General features: G+C 40.2%; 1 protein-coding gene and 1 pseudogene across 1 annotated transcript in view; one reads left to right on the top strand and one right to left on the bottom strand.

Annotated features, from left to right (window-relative positions):
* Positions 1-261: 261 nt before the first annotated feature.
* The window catches only part of VCL (vinculin), a 112,926-nt gene continuing 92,017 nt past the window's right edge, over positions 262-21,170 (top strand). Inside the window, exon 1 of the mRNA XM_008145363.2 lies at positions 262-582. Within this exon, the coding sequence (XP_008143585.1) occupies positions 415-582 (168 nt within the window). The 5' untranslated portion in view covers positions 262-414. The remainder of the gene's footprint in view (positions 583-21,170) is intronic.
* Positions 8,226-21,170, bottom strand: part of LOC114232930 (small nuclear ribonucleoprotein G-like) — a 28,611-nt pseudogene continuing 15,666 nt past the window's right edge.

The raw sequence follows: 21,170 nt of genomic DNA, 5'->3' as shown, positions 1-21,170 counted from the left end.
CCGGGAGGCGGCCCGGGGGCGGGGCCCCCGATCCCGCCGCACGTCCGCTCCCACCATGCCCTTATAAGGCGCGCCCGGCGTTAGGGTTTGGGAATCCAGTCGCCATCCCCGCGGCGCAGCCCAATCCCAGGCCCCTCCCTTGGGAATGGGGGTGGGGCTGGGCGGGATCTCGTTGGCGGGGGGGGCAGGGGGCGGAGCATCTCGAAGTGGGACCAATAGGAGTGGCCGCCCGGGTCTGAGCGGCGCTGCCATTGGGCGCGACGACGCGAGGGGGGCGGGGCGCCCGTGAGGCTCGTAACGCCGAGGGAAGCCCGGACTCTAGTCGCGGCTCAGAGTCCGTCTGTCCGCGGGTTCCCGGCCCCGCTGTTCCCTGTTCTCTGAAGCCCGCGGTTCGCCGCCCCGCTCACCGCCGCGATGCCGGTGTTCCACACGCGCACGATTGAGAGCATCCTGGAGCCAGTGGCGCAGCAGATCTCGCACCTGGTGATCATGCACGAGGAAGGCGAGGTGGACGGCAAAGCCATCCCTGACCTCACCGCGCCCGTGGCCGCCGTGCAGGCGGCCGTCAGCAACCTCGTCCGGGTGAGCGCGCTGGGCCTGGGGTGGGGAGCGGAACCGGGCGGGAGACGTTCCCGGTCCGCCTTGAGGCTCCCCTTTGCCCACTCGCAGCCTGTGGCTTTGCACCTGGGCTCTGGAGCCAGACGGCCATGGGTTCGAATTCAGACTCCCTCGCGCTGTGACCTTGAGCATGCCTCTGAGCTGCTCCGGGCCTCAGTTTCCTCATCTATAAAATGGGGTCAGTCATAATAATGCCTGCCTTGTGGGTTTGTTGTGGAGATTCAGCGAGGCGGTATTATAAAGTAAGTGCCTAGCACAGCGTATGAGCCATACTAAGTGCTTAATAAATGGTAGTTATTTGGATGACTGATGGCCCCTTTCCTTCAGCAGGCTGTCGCCCCTCACGTTGACAGCCGTACGCTCGGCTCCGCTTTAGGCCTCCCCTGGCTGGCCTATGGGCTGAGGGGCTCCCCTAACTAATTCCTTTCCTTTCCTTCCTGGGACTCCAGAGCCACGCCGTTCTCCTAATACGTGTGCCCCTGCCCCTGAGACCTGCCTCACCCACCGCCCTTCCCCCGGGCTCCCTGCCGCCGGCCCTTTTGTCCACTTGTACTGGCTGCTCATCTCTCTGCCTCCTCCTCCCTTCCCGGGCATTCTACTTCGGCTCACACCCCGGGCACTCTCAGACAGCGTGTAATTTCTTTATGTAGTAATTCATGACCACTAACTGATCCCTTTCGCTGAACTCTGCTGCCTTTCTTTTTTTTTCTTTTTTTTTTACCCTCCCTTGGCGATTTCCACGTAGCTTTACCTGCTGTCAAACGGCTTCCTCCCATTGGGGCCTTTCCAGACTCCGAGCCCTCCTTCTCGGCCCCTCCCCCTGGCGGGAAGCAAGATGGAGCTGCAGGGAGAGGCCTGTGGAGTCTGGGACCTGCGGGCCCCTGCCAGAGCGAAGGACCGGGGTCCCCTCCCCAGTCCGCAACCCTCCCGGGTGGCTGCGGGGTTCTGCAGGTTCTGTAGACCACAGCTGAGATTAACAACAGGTGGTTCCTGCAGAAGGCAGAGCCCACTTCTGAAGTAGGAAAAGGAGGGGCTGTGACCAGTCTCCTCACACCCCTTGGGCCCATCACACTTCTCCTTCCCACCCTGGCTGGTGAGTCAGACTGCTGCTGCCGGTGAGGAGCGACTTGACCGGCTTTGGGAAAAGTTCATGCTGCTCCCCCACTGAGCTCTGTAAATAGTGTGTCAGGGTGGTTGGGAGGCAACTGCGGGTCTGGGTGGGGCTTGGTTACTTATCAGATTAGAGCACTTTACTGCACTAGAGGCACTTGAGCAGCTGAAAGTCTTCACCCGTTTTCAGGGGCCCCTCAATTGTCTCCGGCAGTTTAGGACACTGGGAAGCAGGAAGACCCGGAGGAGGCACTACTGCCCAACTTTCTGATCTGCCTTCTGGATAGATTTAGCAAGATTCTATTCAGTAAGAATGTGTTCATTCAGAACGTCTAGTTCTACATTGTTCTTTTTTTGTATATGACCAATTTTAATCTGAGACTCCAGAGTACATTCCTATGCGGTGTTGTCTAACATGGCTACATTCCAGGCCTCCATTTTTCAACAAATAGGAGACAATGTAAAGAGACAAGGTAATAGTGTCCCTCCAAGGAGTACTTCAGGAAATGAAATCTTAAAACCATATGTTGCACTTGGAACAGAGCTAGTGTAGTCTAGGGGTTGATATCTGGTTGGGCTATTTAGAGGAAAGTTATTTATGAGGTTCAGTGCATGAATTAATAAGAATTGAGTGTCTGCTGTATAGGGAGCGTTGTAGTAAGTCAGTGGTTCTCAGGTTGGGATGTGCATCAGAATCCCCTGTGGGGCTTTTTAGAAATAAAGATGTCTGTCCATCTCCCACCATTCTTACTGAGGAGCTTTCCCAGGGGGGTGGGTAAAAACCTTTGTATTTTAAAGAAGCTCCATAGGTGGTTTGAGATACACTCTTAGTTAGGAAACACTGTAATAAATACCGTGAGACAAATAAGCTGAAAAAAATTACATGTAGTTACATACTTCCAAATACATACAAAATAAAGGACCTGAGATTGGTGGTAGATATGAATTAGAAAGTGGGGAGAATTGTGGTGACAAATAGTCAATCATGAACAAAAGGTACTTGTGAGTAAGTCACTTCCAGGTTACCCCAAGTAGATTGTCTTGATTAGCTTAGGAGGCAAGTTGGAGAGAAATTGGAGAGGGTCAGTGCATGACCTGTGGGCAGTGTAACAGAAGACCTTATCCAGTAAGATGAACAAAGAGAGGGGGAGAGAGGGGGAGAATAGTGTGAAGGAGATAGAGATTGTGTTCTGGGGAGGCCAGAGGACCTACCCGTTGCTTGGAATTACCAGTGTCACTTGTGGCCCTTAAATCTGTGCCGCTGCGTATTGTGATGAATCGTGTTCATGTGTCAACGTCCCAACTTGATCGTTTCTGGAGAACAGGCCTCGTTTGATATTTCTTTATGTGCTCCTCAGTTCTTCCCAACACACAGTGGCTTCCTAAATATTGTTGAAGGAAAGAAAGAACTGTGGGGAAGGGAGATAAATTAGGAGATTTTAAAAATTGGTTGATCATAAAGAAAATGAGGCCTGGATTTTTTAGTGTGGTGGGGAAAATGGAGAAGGAATTAGAAGTGATATATATTAGAAACATAGAATAAGAGGAACTAATAGAACTTGGTAATAGAACTCAGGAAAAAATGTGGTATCACTATAAAATAATGAAACAGATTTTTAAATAAATATTCTGGAATTTATATAATTCAGGTTTCTTCCAGTTACTTTGGGAGGTTATGTGCTTATTTCACTGCTTCTGTTTGGGAATTCCTTATGGATTATATACATAAACATGTCAAATCAGTCTTGTTTTATTTTGGTCATGAAAGTTTTTTCCAAAGTGGGCATTCCTTAGACCATTTTTGAGTCTAAATGACTTGGATATTTCCAAAGTTAATATTTATCAGGTGAAAATGAAATTCTCAATTGTTAAGCAATCATCATCCACTTATTAAATAGGTTATTTATTGAGACCCTTTTTAATGTCAAAGCTATAAGTAGATACTGGGCAGAATAAGTATACTACTGGACTGAAAGTCCAAGGTGGCCCCAAGGAAGTGAAGGACCATGGAAGTTCAAAGAAATGTGACATAACTTTTTGGGAGAGCATGGGGAAGGCTTCATGGAAGATGTAACATTCGAACTGGTCTTAAAGTTAGGTGGGATTTGAACATTTAAAGATGTGATAGCAAAGGTGTTACAAGTAGAAAGAACTACCCAAATTGAGACTCTGAGGACCAAATTTTGACTTAGGGCATCATTAAGGTAACTCTTTTTTGGGGGTAGATTCATTTGGATTTGTAATTTCCTGTATATTTGTTAAACAAAAGCAGTCTGGTCACTTTATATGCATATCTGTCGCAGCTGAGTCATTACTTTTACTCCATACTTAGGGAGGGAATAGGATGGGAATATTTATTTACATGTTTCTTTTTCAACTCAGGATCCTGAACAAGATCATTGTTTAAAGACAATTATATGTAATTCACGTAACATATAATTTGCCCATTTAAAGTGTACGATCAGTACAATCTAATTTTAGGACAGTTTTGTCCTCTCAAAAAGAAACCTCATACCCATTAGCAGCCACTCCCACCCCCACCTCTGGACAACCACCAATCTACTTTCTCTCTCCACAGAATGTGCCTATTCTGGACATTTCATATAAATAGAATCATAAAATATATGTCCTTTTGTTTCTCACTTATTTCTCTTACCACATTTTCAAGGTTTATCCATGGTGTAGTATGTATCAGAACTTCATTCCTTTTTGTTGCTGAATAATATTCCATTGTATGGAATAAGGCCATTCTAAACACTTGAGAGTGATTCTAATGTAATAATAAAACAATTTTTTTCTTAATACTTTCCCGTCCTAATTTTACAGATGCTGTAGGTCAGAGAAATTACGTAACCTGCCCATAGTGGCCCCGCTAATTAGTGATGAAGTTTAGGCTCAAACTCTGTTTCTCTTACTGTGGACACTGTGCTTTTTTCACTCTACCATTCTCCATCCACTTAGAAAAAAGTTGTGAACCATTAGTGGCATTTTTCCACCTAGAATTAGAAGCAAGAAGAATGCTGTTGGTGATAGAGTTTGCATTTGTCTTAGCCCTGGCAAGAGTGTCTGTTTAAAGCCTGGTTTTGGCATGGCCTGTGTGAAGGGCCTATGTGTGAATGGAATGATGTGAAGGTACCAGTAGGGTTCTGTTTCAGTGACATTCAATTTCATAGCATGTCTTTCTTTTTAATTAAGAAATAAGAGTAGGTACAGGTCAGCACAAAAGTATTTATGCCTGCAAAACAGATAAAGGCTTTTTATAGTGTGTACTAGGAGCCCAGCGCGCGACTCGAAATCGCGTGGCACCGCCCACCCTCAAGTCGCCTCGCTCCCGGGGCCCCGCAGCAGCCATGGCCACTGCCCGTCCGGCCCTGCCTCCCTCTCTGGCCCTTGAAGCAGCCGCGGCCGCTGCTGATCAGGCCCTCCCCCTGCTGCCCCGCCTCCAGTGCTGTGCTTGCAACCTCCTCCTGTCTGGTCGACCTGTTATGGCATCCCGGTTAATTAGCATATTTCTCTCTCTCTCTCTCTCTCTCTCTCTCTCTCTCTCTCTCTCTCTCTATATATATATATATATATATATATATATATATATAGATTGCTGCTTAGCTTGAAGTCTGCTAGAACTAAATAGTATTTAAAGAAGGTTTGTGGAGCCTTTGGGGAGTCATGAAGTTTCATTTGAAAAACTTTGTCTCAAGAATAAAAGAGATATAAGAATGGGACAGATGTGAACTTTGTTTCATTAATGCTTAATATTCATGTTATTGATAGAACAGAAGAGTTTTAGAGATTTTTATCTTTCTGTAACTATGTTTATAATTTTAATGAAGCCCTGACTTAAATATTTAATATATCTACACAGGAGAAAGTTGGGCTTTTCTAAAGCTGTTTTATTTTAAGTATGTTTTTATTGATTTCTTAGAGAGAGAGGAAGGAGAGGGATGGAGAGATAAAAACATTGATGAGAGAGAAACTTTGATCGATTGCCTCCTGCACACCCACTACAGGGGATCGAGCCTGCAACCCGGGCATCTGCCCTGACTAGGCATCGAATCGTTTCCTGGGTCCATGTTCAACCACTGAGCCACACTGGCCAGAACCTAAAGCTATTTTATACTAATAAGTAGTACTGGTATAACACTAAGAGGACAAAATAAAAGAGCAAACGTCCTAAGTATCAACCATAATAAGTTGGCTTCTTCTGTTACAGTCTAGGAGTAGGGAGAACATGAAAGCAAATACTTTTATGGGTTGGAACTTATTTGGATTTTAATATTTCTTGTATATTTGTTTAAAAAGTAGTCATTTTATATGCTTTTAAAATTACTGGTCATTTATATTTGCATAAGATGCTTATGTTTTATATGTATCACAACTAAGAGGGTCATTATTTTAAAAGACTTCTCACAACTTTCTGGTCTTTTACTGCACATTTAAGAAGGGGGAAGGGTGGGAATATCCTCATTATCCACAGTCTACAGTTCAGCATACTCTCTTGTGACATTCATCAAACTTGGTCAGTGTTTGTCTTCTCCACTAGATGGTAGGTTCCTCAGTGGCAGGGACCATATCTGTTGTATTCATCCCTTTATTTCCAGTGTCAGGCTGGTCCTAGGTGTGCAATATAACTTTTTTTTTTTTTTCATTTTTACTAAATGAACTTATAGTATTTATTTTTTAGGTACAAAATGTTGTAATAGGAATTTTTGTGTAACAAATATTTCCTATCCCCAGCTTCCAAACATCTGGTATAGCTGAATTTGAGCAGTCTCATCAAATTTATAATGGGCTTTGTCTGAAACAAGTAGAATACATACTAAGAGGGAGGAATGAGTGGCTAACTGCCCATTGTTTGAGATAACAGAAGTGTCTAGGCTATTCTGGGTTGTAGTTCTGTGTTTCAGAGTCATTTCAACTATGCAGGCCACTTACTAAATTCATAACATGAGAATATGTTGCTTCCTGTCTGAAAGTGTCATTAGGATTTTGTCTTCTTTTAAAATTGGGAGTCTCTTTTTACAGTTTAACAATTTAGACCAGGTGTTGATATAATTAGTTGGAGTCCTACTGGTTAGTGTAGTATCATACTATGAGCCATGAATTCCCCATTACTTGAACCCCATAGCATGAAGTTGATCTGCTGCTTTTTTGCTTTCTGGCTGATCTGGGCGCAGCCTTTCCTTTGAACCTTATGTTATGGTCATGACAGCGGGGTATATTTTTACATTGTAAACCAGCATTAGATCTGTATCGAAAGAAGTAGCAGTCCTTAATGAGCAAATGTCAGAGATTCGCAAGTTTTCTCTCTAAAATAATGGAAGGACTTGCTGAGCAAGGACTTGTTCTATCAGTTTATGTTGCTTTCAGGAAGGTCTGCCCTTAAATCTTCCCTATATATAGACAAAACTAGAAGAAAACATAAATGTAAGGCTTTTTTAAGCCTTCAGTGCTATGTAGTAGAAATACTTCAGAGTGCGCTTTAAGGAGTACAGTTCAAATCTGTAATAAGACTCTGAAACACCCAGAGAAGAAGTTGATATATTGGTGAAAGGACCTCCCATTGGAGGCTTTCATTTTCCTTGTTCTCTAGACCTTCTAGAATTCTTGCAATATAGGGTGTCCCGAAAAATGTGTACACATTTTAACAGCTAATAACTCACTTAATTTTCACTCCTTTTCAGGTTTAACTGATTTGAAATAATGGATGAAGCCAGAGTAAGCTTTGAACAAAGAAAATTTATTCTAAAGTGCCATTAGACTTTTAAAATATTTTTTTATGAGGAAACATAAAAGATAAAGTTTACAGTACAAAACTGGTAACAGTCAATGAATTGAGGGCACACAAACACCGAATGAAATGATTATTGATGTTTACGATTCCATTGCTTCAAGTTATCAGCAGTGCCTAGACCAGAATGGTCATCAATTTGAAAACAGGAATTGATAAAAAAATGATTTTGTTCTGTAGATTCTTTTACATTTTGAAAACGAACTGTATGTTAATAAACACTGACTTTATAACCATTCAAAGTGTGTATACATTTTTTGGGGACACCCTGTATGTGTTTGGGTATATTGGGCCACATAGATATGAAAATATAAGTTTTGAATTTAGGTGGCTGCTTCTCTGTTTTATCAGTCATTTTAGTACTTGTTCAGTTTCATTGGGGATAGTTTTGGAGAGTGAGGCTGTCTTACCTGTTTCTCCTTAACAATTTACCAAAAGGTTTATTAAGGAAGGAAGTTGAGATTAACATGTAAGTAGAGAATTTTTGTTCATTTATATTTTTATCATTATAGTGTTTTATCTTTCATATAATACTATAATGATACTAAAAATAATATAGTATTTTATTTTGACTATTATAAAAGTTTATTTAACAAAAAAGCTCACTATGAAAATCTATCTGACCTGATTTTTATATTTTAGTAAAACAGGTGATGTAGAGAGGGGACATGTGGAAGCTGTTGGCTTCTCTGGTGAACACAGCCATTCTTCATACTCTTTCTAAGGCTTATAACATGATGATACTGTTTTCTTGTATTACCACCATTCCAATATTGTTCTGTTGGCCACTAGTTGCCATCTCCACAAGATTCATAAAGGGATCAAATCTCTGCAATATTTCTTGGACGTGTCTGCCACCATTTAATTTCAATGATAACTTCTTGACCAAAAATATTTTTAACTTGAGAGAGTGAGCTTTGCTATGGTGTATTTAGCGAGTTCAAAGATTCCTCCAAACGTACAGTATTTTATTGAACAGTGTATTGTTAGTAATCACTTTTTGTCATGCTAAGCCTTCATATTGTCTTCCAAAAAATAAGATTTTACTTGTTACAAAACTATTACATTTTCATTGTTGAAATTAGAGAATCTATTTTTAGTCACAGTCTCAGTGTTTCTCAGTATTTTTCAGTGTGTTTGAACTTGATTTGTCTTTTACTCTCTTTGTCTTTTCTCTCCAAACCAATCTATGTTTCCTTGGATATAAATCCAAACCTAACTATATACAGATGCACTAGCTTTTATTCTTCTTCACCATTAAATTCCTCCCGACCTTCTCAAAATGGTGGTGGAGTAACACTGACACTCTCCCAGGACCAAACTGGAAATACAACTAAAATACAGCAAAACCACTGTGAAAAATCAATTGAAGACTACCTGGAGAGAACCCTGATAACCAAGAATGGAAAGTGGAGATGCACAGAGACTGGTAGGAAGTGATGCAAAAGGGGCTCGGCTCACACAGACAGCAGATGCAAAAGGGGTGGCTGGGCTCACACAGACAGCAGCTGAAAGTCCAGAGGGATATCTCAGCTCTGAGGGGTTCTCAACTGAGAACTCTGGGGTTTAAATCCCAAGCTGGGCTCCCCAGCCCAGAGCACCAGAACTGAGAAAGGTGCCCACATAACATCTGGCTGTGAAAAGCATCAGGGTTTCTATCTGCCAGTGAGAGACGGCTGGACATGCAGGAACCCTCTTAAAGGGCCAATACACAAAAGTTTGTGTGCAGCCACTTACCTTGGGCTCTGGCAGAGGGAAGGCAGAGTGAACTGGAGCTGTGTGAGGAGAATCCCAGGTTGGAGGCTCTGGGGTAGGAGCTCAGAGGACAGTCACCCCAGTTTCCTGTGCTGAGTCATTCCCTCATGCTGCAGAGGACATCTTTCTCCTACCGACCCTTGCTATCCAGGCGGTTTTGTCCTGGGGGAAAGGCAGTTGCTACACCCTGTATGAAGACCTCTTGCCTCACCCTGTGGTCAATAGCCTGAGGCTACCCAGCCAGCATGGTTCAGTGGTTGAGCATCAACCTATGAACCAGGGGTCAGGGTTTGATTCCCAGTCAGGGCACATGTCCAGGTTGCAGGCTTGATCCCCAGTGTGGTGTGTGCAGAAAGCAGCTGATCAATGATTTTCACTCATCATTGATGTTTCTATCTCTCTCTTCCTCTCCCTTCCTCTCTGAAATCAGTAAAAAAAAAAAGAAAGAAAGAAAGAAAGACTAGCCTGAGGCCAATAAAGACTGATAACAATCACACTGCAGGTAGAGGGTCTCTGGAGGCTTTGAGTCTTTGCCTGATCTAATCCTGGGCCCAGGGCTAGGAAAAGATGAGCCTGGTCCACATCTTATACTTTCTAAAGGCATCCAGTCCCAGGAGAGGACTGGATTGCTGATAGCTCCAAACAGGGTACACAGGGCCAGTCAGAAACAGCATCTGATTGTCCTGCAGCAGCTTTTCCATGTTAATGGCCTGTCCTGGCTCAGGCTTAAGACTTTGCTAAAATCTCTCAAACACACAGCAGCTGACATCAGTGAGTCCAAACTATCAATAATAGGCTCAAAAGTTTATAGCACTACAGGCCTACCTCAAAAAAAGAAAAAAGAAAAATCAACAATAAACTATTTAACCCTACAACTTAAAGAACTAGAAAGAGAACAACAAGAAAAGCCCAGAGTAAGTAGAAGGAAGGAAATAAAGATTAGAGCAGAAATAAATGACATAGAGACTAAAAAAAAAAAGAAAAAATACAAAACATCAATGAAACCAAGAGCTGGTTCTTTGAAATGATAAACAAGATTGATGAACCATTAGCCAGACTCATCAAGAAATAAAAAGAGGGAACCCAAATAAATAAAATCAGAAATGAAAGTGGAGAAGTAACAACTGACACCACAGTCATTCAAAGGATTGTAAGAAAATACTATGAACAACTATATGCCAACAATGTGGATGAAACGGACTAATTCCTAGAAAAATACAGTCTCCCAAAACTAAATCAGGAAGAATTAGAAAGCCTGAGTAGGCCAATAACAACGGATGCAATAGAAGCAGTAATCAAAAAAACTCCCAGCAAACAAAAGCCCTGGTCTGGACAGCTTCACAGGGGAGTTTTACCAAACATTCAAAGAAGAACTAACACCTATCCTCCTCAAACTAATCCAAAAAAATCCAAGAGGAAGGAACACTTCCAAGCTCTTTTTATGAGGCTAGCATTATCCTGATTTCAAAACCAGATAAAGACACTGCAGAGAAAGAGAATTACAGGCCAATATCCCTGATGAACATAGATGCTAAAATCCTCAATAAAACATTAGCAGGTCAGATCCAGTAATATTTTAAAAAGATCATACACCATGACCAAATGGGATTTATTCCAGGGATGCAACGTTGTTACAATATTCACAAATCAATAAACATGGTACATCACATAAAGAAATTGAAAGACAAAAACCACATGATCATATCAATAGGCACAGAAAAAGCATTCGACAAAATCCAACACCCATTTTTTATAAAAACTCAGCAAAGTGGGAATAGAGGGATCATACCTCAACATGATAAAGGCCATATATGACAAACCTACAGTGAACATCATACTCAATGGGCAAACACTAAAACCATTTCCCCTAAGAATAAAAGCAAGACAGGGATTTCTGCTTTCACCACTCTGGAAATACAACTAAATACAGAAAAACCACTGTGAAAAATCAATGGAAGACTACCTGGAGAGAATCGGATAACCAAGAACAGAAACTGGACACTGCATGGAGACTGGTAGGAAGTGTGGAGATGCAAAAGGGGTGGCTGGGCTCACACAGACAGCAGCTGAAGGTCCAGAGTACTGGAAGTCCTAGCCACAGCCATCAGACAAGAAGAAATAAAAGGCATCCAAATTGGAAAGGAGGAAGTAAAACTCTCATTATTCACAGATGACATGATACTGTACATAGAAAATCCTAAAGACTCCACCAAAAAACCACTAGATTTAATAAATGAATTTGGCAATGTAGCGGGATACAAAATTAACACCCAGAAATTGATGGTATTTTTATACACCAAAAATGACTTCTCAGAACGAGAAACTAAACAAACCCATTTACCATTGCAACAAAAAATTAAGTTAATTAGGAATAAACGTAACCAAGGAGATAAAAGATTTATACTTGGAAAACTACAGGATATTGAAAAAAGAGATAGAGGAAGATATAAACAAGTGGAAGAATATACTATGTTCATGGATTGATAGAATAACATCATTAAAATGTCCATACTACCCAAAGCAATCTACAGATTCAAGGCAATCCCTATTACAATACCAATAGCATATTTCACATACCTAGAACAAATACTCCAAAAATTTATATGGAACCAAAAAGACCATGAATAGCCGCAGCAATCTTGAGAAAGAACTAAGTTGGAGGGATCACATTACCAAATATACTACAAAGCCACTGTAATCATAACAGCCTGGTACTGGCACAAGAATATAGATAAATGGAACAGAACAGAGACCCCAGAAATTAACTCAAGTCATAACGCTCAACTAATATTTGACAAAGGAGGCAAGAACATACAATGGAGTCAATACAGTCTTTTCAATAAATGGTGTTGGGAAAATTGGACAGATACATGCAAAAAAATGAAACTAGACCGCCAACTTATGTCATACATAAGCATAAACTCAAAATAGATTAAAGACTTAAATGTAAGTGGTAAGACCATAAAAATCCTAGAAGAAACCATAGCAGCAAAATCTCAGACATCTTTCTTAGCAATATGTTACAGATACATCTGCTAAGGCAAGGGAAACTAAGGGGAAAATAAACAAATGGGACTACATCAAACTAAAAAGCTTCTGCACAGCAAAATAAACTATCAACAAAACAAAAAGGGAGCCCACTGTATGGGAGAACATATTTGGTAATGATACATCTGATAAAGATTTAATATTCAAAATGTATAAGAAACCCTTACAACTTAAAAGGAAGACAATCCAATTAAAAAAATGGGCAAAGAACCTAAGTAGACACTTCTCCAAAGCAGGCATACAGATGGCCAAGAGACATATAAAATAATGCTCGAAGTCACTGATCATCAGAGAGATGTAAATTAAAACGACAATGAGGTATCACCTCACACCTGTCAGAATGGCTACCATCAACAAATGACAAGTGCTGGTGAGGATGTGGAAAAAAGAGAACCCTAGTACACTGCTGGTGGGAATGCAGACTGGTGCAGCCACTGTGGAGAACAGTATGGCGTTTCTTCAAAAAATTAAAAGTGGAACTGCCATTTGACCCAGTGATCCCACTTCTAGGAATATATCCTAAGAAAACCGAAACACCAATCAGAAAAAAATCTATGCACCCCTATATTCATAGCAGCACAATTTACAATAGTTAAGATCTGGAAACAGCCCAAGTGCCCATCAGTAGGTGAGTGGATAAAAAAGCTGTGGTACATTTACACCATGGAATACTATGCAACAGTAAAAAAGAAGAGTCTCTTACCCTTTGACACAGCATGGAGAGACCTGGAGAGTATTATACTAAGTTAAATAAGCCAGTCAGAGAAAGACAAGTATCACATGATCTCACTCAGATGTGGAATCTAATGAACAAAATAAACTGATGAACAAAATAGATTCAGAGACATAGAAGCATAGAACAGACTCTGGAATCTCAGAGGGAAGGCAGGGGAGGGTGGGTGAGTGGGAAGAGATCAACCAAAGAACTTGTATGCATATATGCATACCCATGGACACAGATAATAGGGTGGTGAGGGCCTGGGGCAGAGGTTGGGCCAGGCTGGAAGGGGTCATTGGGGGTGGGGGGAAAGAAAGGGGACATATGAAATACTTTCAACAATAAAGATTTAATTAAAAAAAAACCAAACTCCCAAACTCTTTAATTCATGTTCCTGCTCAAGAATTGCAAAGAAGCCCTAGCTGGTTTGGCTCAGTGGACCCTGAGGACTGAAGGGTCCTGGGTTCAATTCTGGTGAAGGGCACATGCCCAGGTTGCAGGCTCGATCCCCAGTAGGGGGTGTGCAGAAGGCAGCCAATCAATGATTCTCTCTCATCATTTATGTTTCTATCTCTCCTCCCTTCCTCTCTGAAATAAAAAAATATATATATTAAAAAAAAGAATTGCAAAGAAAAGTGAGAAAACTCAATATGTTACAATACCCCAAGACTTTCTCTGTCATGTGCTGTTTAGGAAGCCATGGTCTACTTAGCTAATTGCTGTTTTAGTTAAGTGTGGAATGAAACAAGTTCAAAATGGGTTAGGTCCTGAAAGACCTTCTAATCTCAACATACTTATTAAAGATATTGGTTCTTTAAGTTGATTAAATCTATTTAACTATGTGCATTATGTGCAGACAAAGGGATAGAGTATGATAAATAGATAAAAGAAAGAAACTTGTATAATTACACATAGGAGTTGGTCATTAATTGCCTTCTTTCCAATTCCTTGGTAAGAGCTTTATAGATTTTGTGTTTTTGTATACTGGATCAACAGCTTGGGAATGATTGACTTGATTGTGGTTTTTCTTTCCTTTCACTCCCTATTACTCTAGGTCCTTGGTCGGCAAACTGCGGCTTGTGAGCCACATGCGGCTCTTTGGCCCCTTTAGTGTGGCTCTTCCACAAATTACCACGGCCTGGGCGAGTCTATTTTGAAGAAGTGGCGTTAGAAGAAGTTTAAGTTTAAAAAGTTTGGCTCTCAAAAGAAATTTCAATCGTTGTACTGTTGATATTTGGCTCTGTTGACTAATGAGTTTGCCGACCACTGCTAGGGTGTCTCCCTCTGACTTGGTTTCTGGAAGGCAAGGGCTGGGTTATATTGTTCTTGATGTATCTGGTACTGTGCTCATGGTATCCCTTCCACAGGTGTGTTGTGTTTTGATACTTGCCTAACCAGCTAGTCATTGGCTATTGAATGACAATAAGGCCAGCTCACTAATCTTGCCTCCATTGGAAAGCATGGTGATTATGTTTTCCTGCCCTCAAATGTTACTATATACAAATGTTTAAGTAATCACAAAGAGAAACAAAGATTCATAAATGTGTTGGTTATATATTTTGACTTTTAGATTTCAAAAAATTCTTTGTTACTTCTGTCAGAAGTCAGTTTATTGGATTAATATGACTGTGGGATGTGTGTGTGTGTGTGTGTGTGTGTGTGTGTGTGTATGTAGAGGAAGACGGGTGGTGAATCTTAGAACTGAAAATGTTTTACAGATATTGTAAGTTGCAGAAAATAGAGTCTTTGGCCCTTAGAGAATTTCCCACTGATAAGATTTTCAGTTGAATTAGTTTTAAGGGAAAAGTGGCTGAATTTCATTGCAACTGGCCACAATCCAAGTCAAAGTCATTCCTTCTTTAGAAATAAGCTTAACTTATCCCCACAAGTAAGCTTTCTGTGAAGAAAGAGCAATGGCACACTTGTTCTTAGAGTTGAGGAGTGAGGGACCTCTATTTAGCTTGCCTGTATTTCCAGCCTTCTCTCTGTCCTCATCCCTGCAGAATTGGCTCATCTTTTATTTGTCAAGTGGATAACAGGTTTTTATTCATACCAGTGAAGTCGATAAGGATATATGAATGGGTTAATAAATCTTAATTAGAAAAATATCTGGGCAAGTAGCATGTAAATTCTCACCCTACATCTTTTCTCCTCAAATAGTAACATTAGATATTAGACTCTAGCTCTGCACATATCTCGATTGATAGTAAGGTATATAAAATATCATCTCTGGCCTCAAGTTGTTAAAATACAGATGAAATTTATAATCTTATAATGATTTGTATTATTGATATCCTCTCCACCAATGGAATTATTGCAGAATTTAAATTAATCATTTTATTTTACTTTTTAAAGATTTTTTTTTTAGAAAGAGAGGAAAGGAGAAGGGAGAAAGAGAGAAATGTGTGTGAGAGCAAAACCTTGATTGGCTGCCTCCTGCATGACCCCTACTGGGGATTGAGCCCCCAATCTGGGCATGTGCCCTGATCAGGAATCAAACCAGCAACCTTTTGGTGCATGAGATGACACCCAACCAACCCTCTGAGCCACACTGATTAGGGCTAAATTATTCATTTTATTTTATTTATTTATTTTGACTTTTTTTTTTATTGATTTCAGAGAGGATAGAAGAGAAAGAGATGGAAACATCAATGATGAGAGAGAACCATTGATTGGCTGCCTCCTGCACACCCCCCTGCAACCCAGGCATGTGCCCTGACCAGGAATTGAACCCTGACCTCCTGGTTCATAGGTCGACGCTCAACCACTAAGCCACACCAGTTGGGCTAAATTATTCATTTTAAAGGGTTGTGTATGAGTACTGTAAATACAGTTTTTATTCCTTGGAGCCATGGAGAAAATGTGAGTGGGTTAGCAGCAGAGTGAGCAGGTGGTGGGCCCCGTAGGATTGGCCTCCGAGGATTGGCCTCAGCTGCCCTCTTCTTGTGGTACTCCAGGCACACGGGGGTTGGGGGTGGGGTGGGGAGGAAGAGGGCGTTTCTTTTCCTCCAAAGCACAGAGCTTCTTGTGGGCCTTCACATATGCAATTCCCTCTGCCTGAACTACTCTTCTGTACTTACTTACTTGGATAATTTCTACTTCCATATTAAATGTCAGTTTTCTAGGGACACCTCCCTGACTCTACCTCCAAAACTAAGAGAGGTCGCTCTATCATGTGTTTTCTATAAATGTTTTAATTGTGCCTGTCACGGTTGTTAGTAATTACTTGCATGATTGTTACTTGACATCTTTCTTCCCACCAGAGCCCCAGGGACATATATTGGCTCTGCTGTGTTTGCCCCTGAATTTTCAGCACCCATCAAATGCTTGGCACATAGCGGAGTCTTGAGGAATATTTGTTGAATGAACAAATGGGAAGACCATTTGCTGCTTCCCGACCGAAAACTATTTTGTGCTTATTTGGAAAAATATCTATCATGCTGTGGATGAATTTTGATGAAATCTAATTGCCCATTAGGAAAGTAGCTATAAATCATTGCTTAGCACAGGGCATTGCCTGCAGTAGGACTATTCAACTCATGTTTGCTGAATGAATAAATTCTGGATAGAGTCCTAGGGTATAGATTGAAATAATACTTCTCAACACAGTATTATGCATAGTATGTAAGTATAAGTAAAAATATAATGTGGATTTGGAATTCTCTATTCATTTTGATCCTTTGCAAATAAATGGAATAGCCAACTTGGGCAAAATGCATCTAGTGTGAGTTATCAAATAACCAAGTCCGACTTTACATATAGATACAAGGTAAATTAGCTTACAAACATGACAAGACTTGTGGGAAGAAGTAGAATGTAATGGTTAAGAATAAAGACTGTAGAGCTAAACTCCTTGGGTTCAAATCCCACCGCTGATCGACATCTGCAAGTTATGTAACATTGGGGAAATCATTCAATCTCTATTTCTCACGGTCCTCCTCTGTAACCCAAAGTGAGTCATAGCACCTGACTCATAGTTTATTATTGTGAGGATTAATGAGTTCATAAAAATGTTTAGAACTATGCTTGACACATAGTTAAGAGCTCAATCAGTGTTAGACATAATAATATTTTTTCCCATGATTTTAAGCCATATTTTAAATGTTAGTCTAATGAAAAGACAGTGTTGATTTTTTAAAAATGTCTAAGCATAACTTCTAACTTTTATTCAACAAGGCAAAGTGCCAGTGAAAGCTTTCAGCAGGATTCCATATGTTGTGGAATATACAGTTTTACCAACTGCAGGGAAAATATCACTCACAGTTTGGGTGTCTGAGCCTTTGGTTGCCAGTTTCCCATGATCAAAATAAGACATTTAATTCTTCATTGATAACGCCTTTGTTTGGCACAAAAGTATATCCTTTTTTTTTTCTCCCCCAATTTAGAAGTAAGAATTGGGGACTTAGGATTTGGGATTTTACCCTAAGCATTCATTGTTCTATTTTCTAAAAATGAAAAAAAAAACCCACAAACAAACAAAACAATAACAAAAAACTGAAGGGGTAGTCACACCACTCACTAGTAATAATAAGATGAAATCAGCCTTTCAGGTAGAGTTGAGAAGTATGATGCATTTGTGAAATAGAATTCATCTTATTCTGGAACAGCCAAATTAATTGAACAAGTATTTAACGACTACATACTATGCCAGATCCTGGATGAGCTTAGTATCTCTTCCTGAAGGAGGGTTAGAATCGCTTTCATGTGTGCTATCTACATAGGAGTAATAGAGTTGAACATAATGGTCAGGTGACTGTACCTACTAGTTTGGAAGGTATACCTATTATTGCGAGCCTTTCAGTGGTTTTCTGGAAATTTTTAACATGCGTATTTATCTTCAAAGTCTTCAATAAATTAGCATCTTTATTGTCCTCCCCAGTAATACAAAGATTATAAAATATTTCTAATTCATTGTCCCCTTATACACAGAGTGGCCAGATTATTATGATCTCTGAATGCATAATAATCTGGCCACTCAGTGTATATCCTATATAATAAAAGGCTAATATGCAAATTGACCCCTTGACCAGGAGTTCGACCAGCAGGCAGGCTGGCCAACTGCCCATGTCCCCTCCCCCTGGCCAGGCTGGCCGGATCCCACCCATGCACAAATTTATGCACCGGGCCTCACACACACACACACACACACACACACACACTGAGTGGCCAGATTATTATGCATTCAGAGATCATAATGATCTGGCCACTCAGTGTATATGTTTGTTTAAGATTTCACTTTTGTCTTGATTCTTTCTTCTTTGAGATGTAAGAGAAATGACCTTCCTTCTTGGTACATTTTCTTTCTTCATTAGTATCTTTAGTGGGTCGTTGGAGGGTACACACTAAGTTGTATTTGTCTAAACATATCTTCATTTTCCACCTTTTTTGGTAATTTCATTGGATATATAAATCTAGGCTGATGGTAATTATTTTTCCAGCTCTTTGAAGATATTGTTTCAGTGTTTCTGCATTTAAATCAGCCATCAGTCTAATTGTTGTTTTCCTGTAGATTATGACTTTTCTCCCTGAGGTTTTAAAGACATTATTTATCTGCCTTAGGATTTTTTTTTGGCTCCCTGATTTTGAGAGTTGACTTTTTTTTTTTTTCCAATCCTAGAAAATTCTTAGCCATTATCTCTTTGAATTTTTGACTCATCCCTCATTTTTTTCACTCCCTTTGCAACTCTACTTAGAAAAATGTTGGACTTTCTCACTCTCTCTCTCATGTCTCTTAACAATTTATATTTTCGATTTGATAATTTCTTCAGCTCTTCCAGTTTGCTTAAGTATTTTAATTATGCAAACAAACTCACTTTGACATGCAGGGCAGAAGACCTAGAATCCGTATCAAATCTAAAAGATGTCAGCAATGATGTTCTTGAAGTTGTATGTTAAACAAGTCATACCCATACCTTTTTGATTTCATGTGGAAGAAAGAAAAATTGAATGCAGCGGCTAGTAGTATGGATCTACCGATAGAGATCTTGGAAGAAAACAGAAAAAAAAAAAGTAGCAAGTTGAAGCAGGAGTTCGAAGGAAGGTCTATAAGGAAGGGCTATACTTGTCCTTGAACTCAGGTATGTCAGTGGTTTTAATCATTCCAATATGTATTCCACGTTGGAATGAACAGATATTTGTGCTGTTAAGATGTTATGCAAAAACAGTAGGGGGATATGTTTAGAATGATCCCTTTTTATATTGTCCTATATGTTTAGTTTGTGAGCATAAACTAAAATGTAGTGGGGTTGAGTGGTGGGATTTCAGGTTAAATTTTTTTTCTTGCAACAATTCACTCCCCACCCACCCCCAACCTCCTGATTGAGCCCGTAACCGCGGCATGTGCCCTGATCAGGAATCAAACTGTGACCTCCTGGTTCATAGGTAAATGCTCAACCACTGAGCCACATCAGCCAGCCAACAAGTACTACTTTCAAAGTAGAAAAGATAAGTCCGGTATTTCTCCACATCCTTTTGTTGATATTATTTTCACTATTCTCATAGCCTGGAATTACCCGTCCTCTCTTGTTAAAATGGGCCCAGTGCTTATGTCATCTTCTCAATGAAGCTCTTTCCAGGCTGCTCGGGTACAGCTCATCTCTCCCTGTGCTGTGTTTCCATGAGGCTTGACTATATTTCTTAAGAGTTATTATCATGAATTAGAGCTACTTGTGTGTATGTCTCTTTGTATCCCACCTTCCTCTGACCCCAGCCAGCTTCCAAATTTGAGTTCTGGAAGGCACGCTGTGCTCCCATAGAGTAGGGTTACTTGCACTTGATAGAGACAGCAATGTTGAATCAGTTGTATTTGCAGCACTGCAGTTTTCCTCTTTGTTAGAGCAAGAAAAGATAGATATAAATTCTGAGTCACAGTCAGCAGAGTTATTTTAAAATCCTGAGGGCAATGATATATCTATGTATACCAATGAATACTCTTTCATAATTTGAAAAGGCTGCTGAAAATTCTCTGGGGTAAAAGGAGCCATAAATAAATAAACATCATCTCTAAAACTGCCCTTTCTATTGCATCTCTAAAACCAAAACAATGAATGCTACATATATACCAGAAAACTCTTCTTTTTGAACTGGAAGCTGCAACCTGGGCTGTTTGTCCTAAAGTTTCCATAAAAAGGCACATTCCTCAGTCTACTGCAGTCATATACTGTACTGACAGCACTGAGAAATGGGGATGTAAAATCACCTGTCCCCCCTTCTTGTCTGCAAATGGACTTTTTAAAAATTATGTTTGCCAGATAAATAAACCTTTTCTCTTTTATAAGTCGTGTTCTGTTGATCTTTCCTTCCTTCCTTAAAGCTACTAGATTAGATTAGGCTTTCATATTATCCCTCATTGGTAGTTAACTACTAATCTCTCACTCCCATTCACTGCTGCCAAGTAAAATCTTCTAAGTACAGCTCTGATCTCAACATTTTCTTGCTCAGAAACCTGTACCGTCTCCTATTGTCTTCTGAATTAATCTAAATTCTATATATGGAATATATTTTACATGTAATATTGTATAAATTTAAGTTATGTTACTTTGATACATTTATGTATTGTAATATGATTGCCATTGTCATGATACTTATCATACATGATTATAGTACGATATTACTGTCTATCTTATCCTAGCTCTTGAGGGCTATCAAATTCTATCCTCTTTCTGTTCTTATTTCTCCATGGAGTGGAGACATCAGCAGACTACACCTTGTAAGCCAAATTTTGTACTGCCTAATAGCTAAGAATAGTGTTTTCATTTTTAAGTGTTTGAAAAAAATCAAAGGAATAATATTTTGTGACACATGAAATGATATAAAATTAAAGTTTCAATATGCATAAATAAAACTTTATTGGAACACAGCCATGCCCTTTCATTTACATATTTTCTATGACTGCTTTCACACTACAATAGTGTTGAGAAGTTGTGACAGATCGTATGGCCCACAAAGCCTAAAATATTTACTGTTTTCCCCTTTATATAAAAAGTTTCCAACCCTGGACCTAGAATCGTACATTTGTAAAATTGGAAATAGACCTCAGTGATGTTCTGATCCAACTCTGTCATTTAAAAAATGAGAAAATGTATTCTCAGACATTCTCCTCCTTTGGCAATGCAAATGCCCAAATCAGAATTC

This window comes from Eptesicus fuscus, chromosome 17, assembly GCF_027574615.1.
Source record: "Eptesicus fuscus isolate TK198812 chromosome 17, DD_ASM_mEF_20220401, whole genome shotgun sequence".
Taxonomy (NCBI): Eukaryota; Metazoa; Chordata; class Mammalia; order Chiroptera; family Vespertilionidae; genus Eptesicus; species Eptesicus fuscus.
Note: the sequence above shows the minus strand (reverse complement) of the source record. Positions and strands in the feature narration are given on the sequence as shown.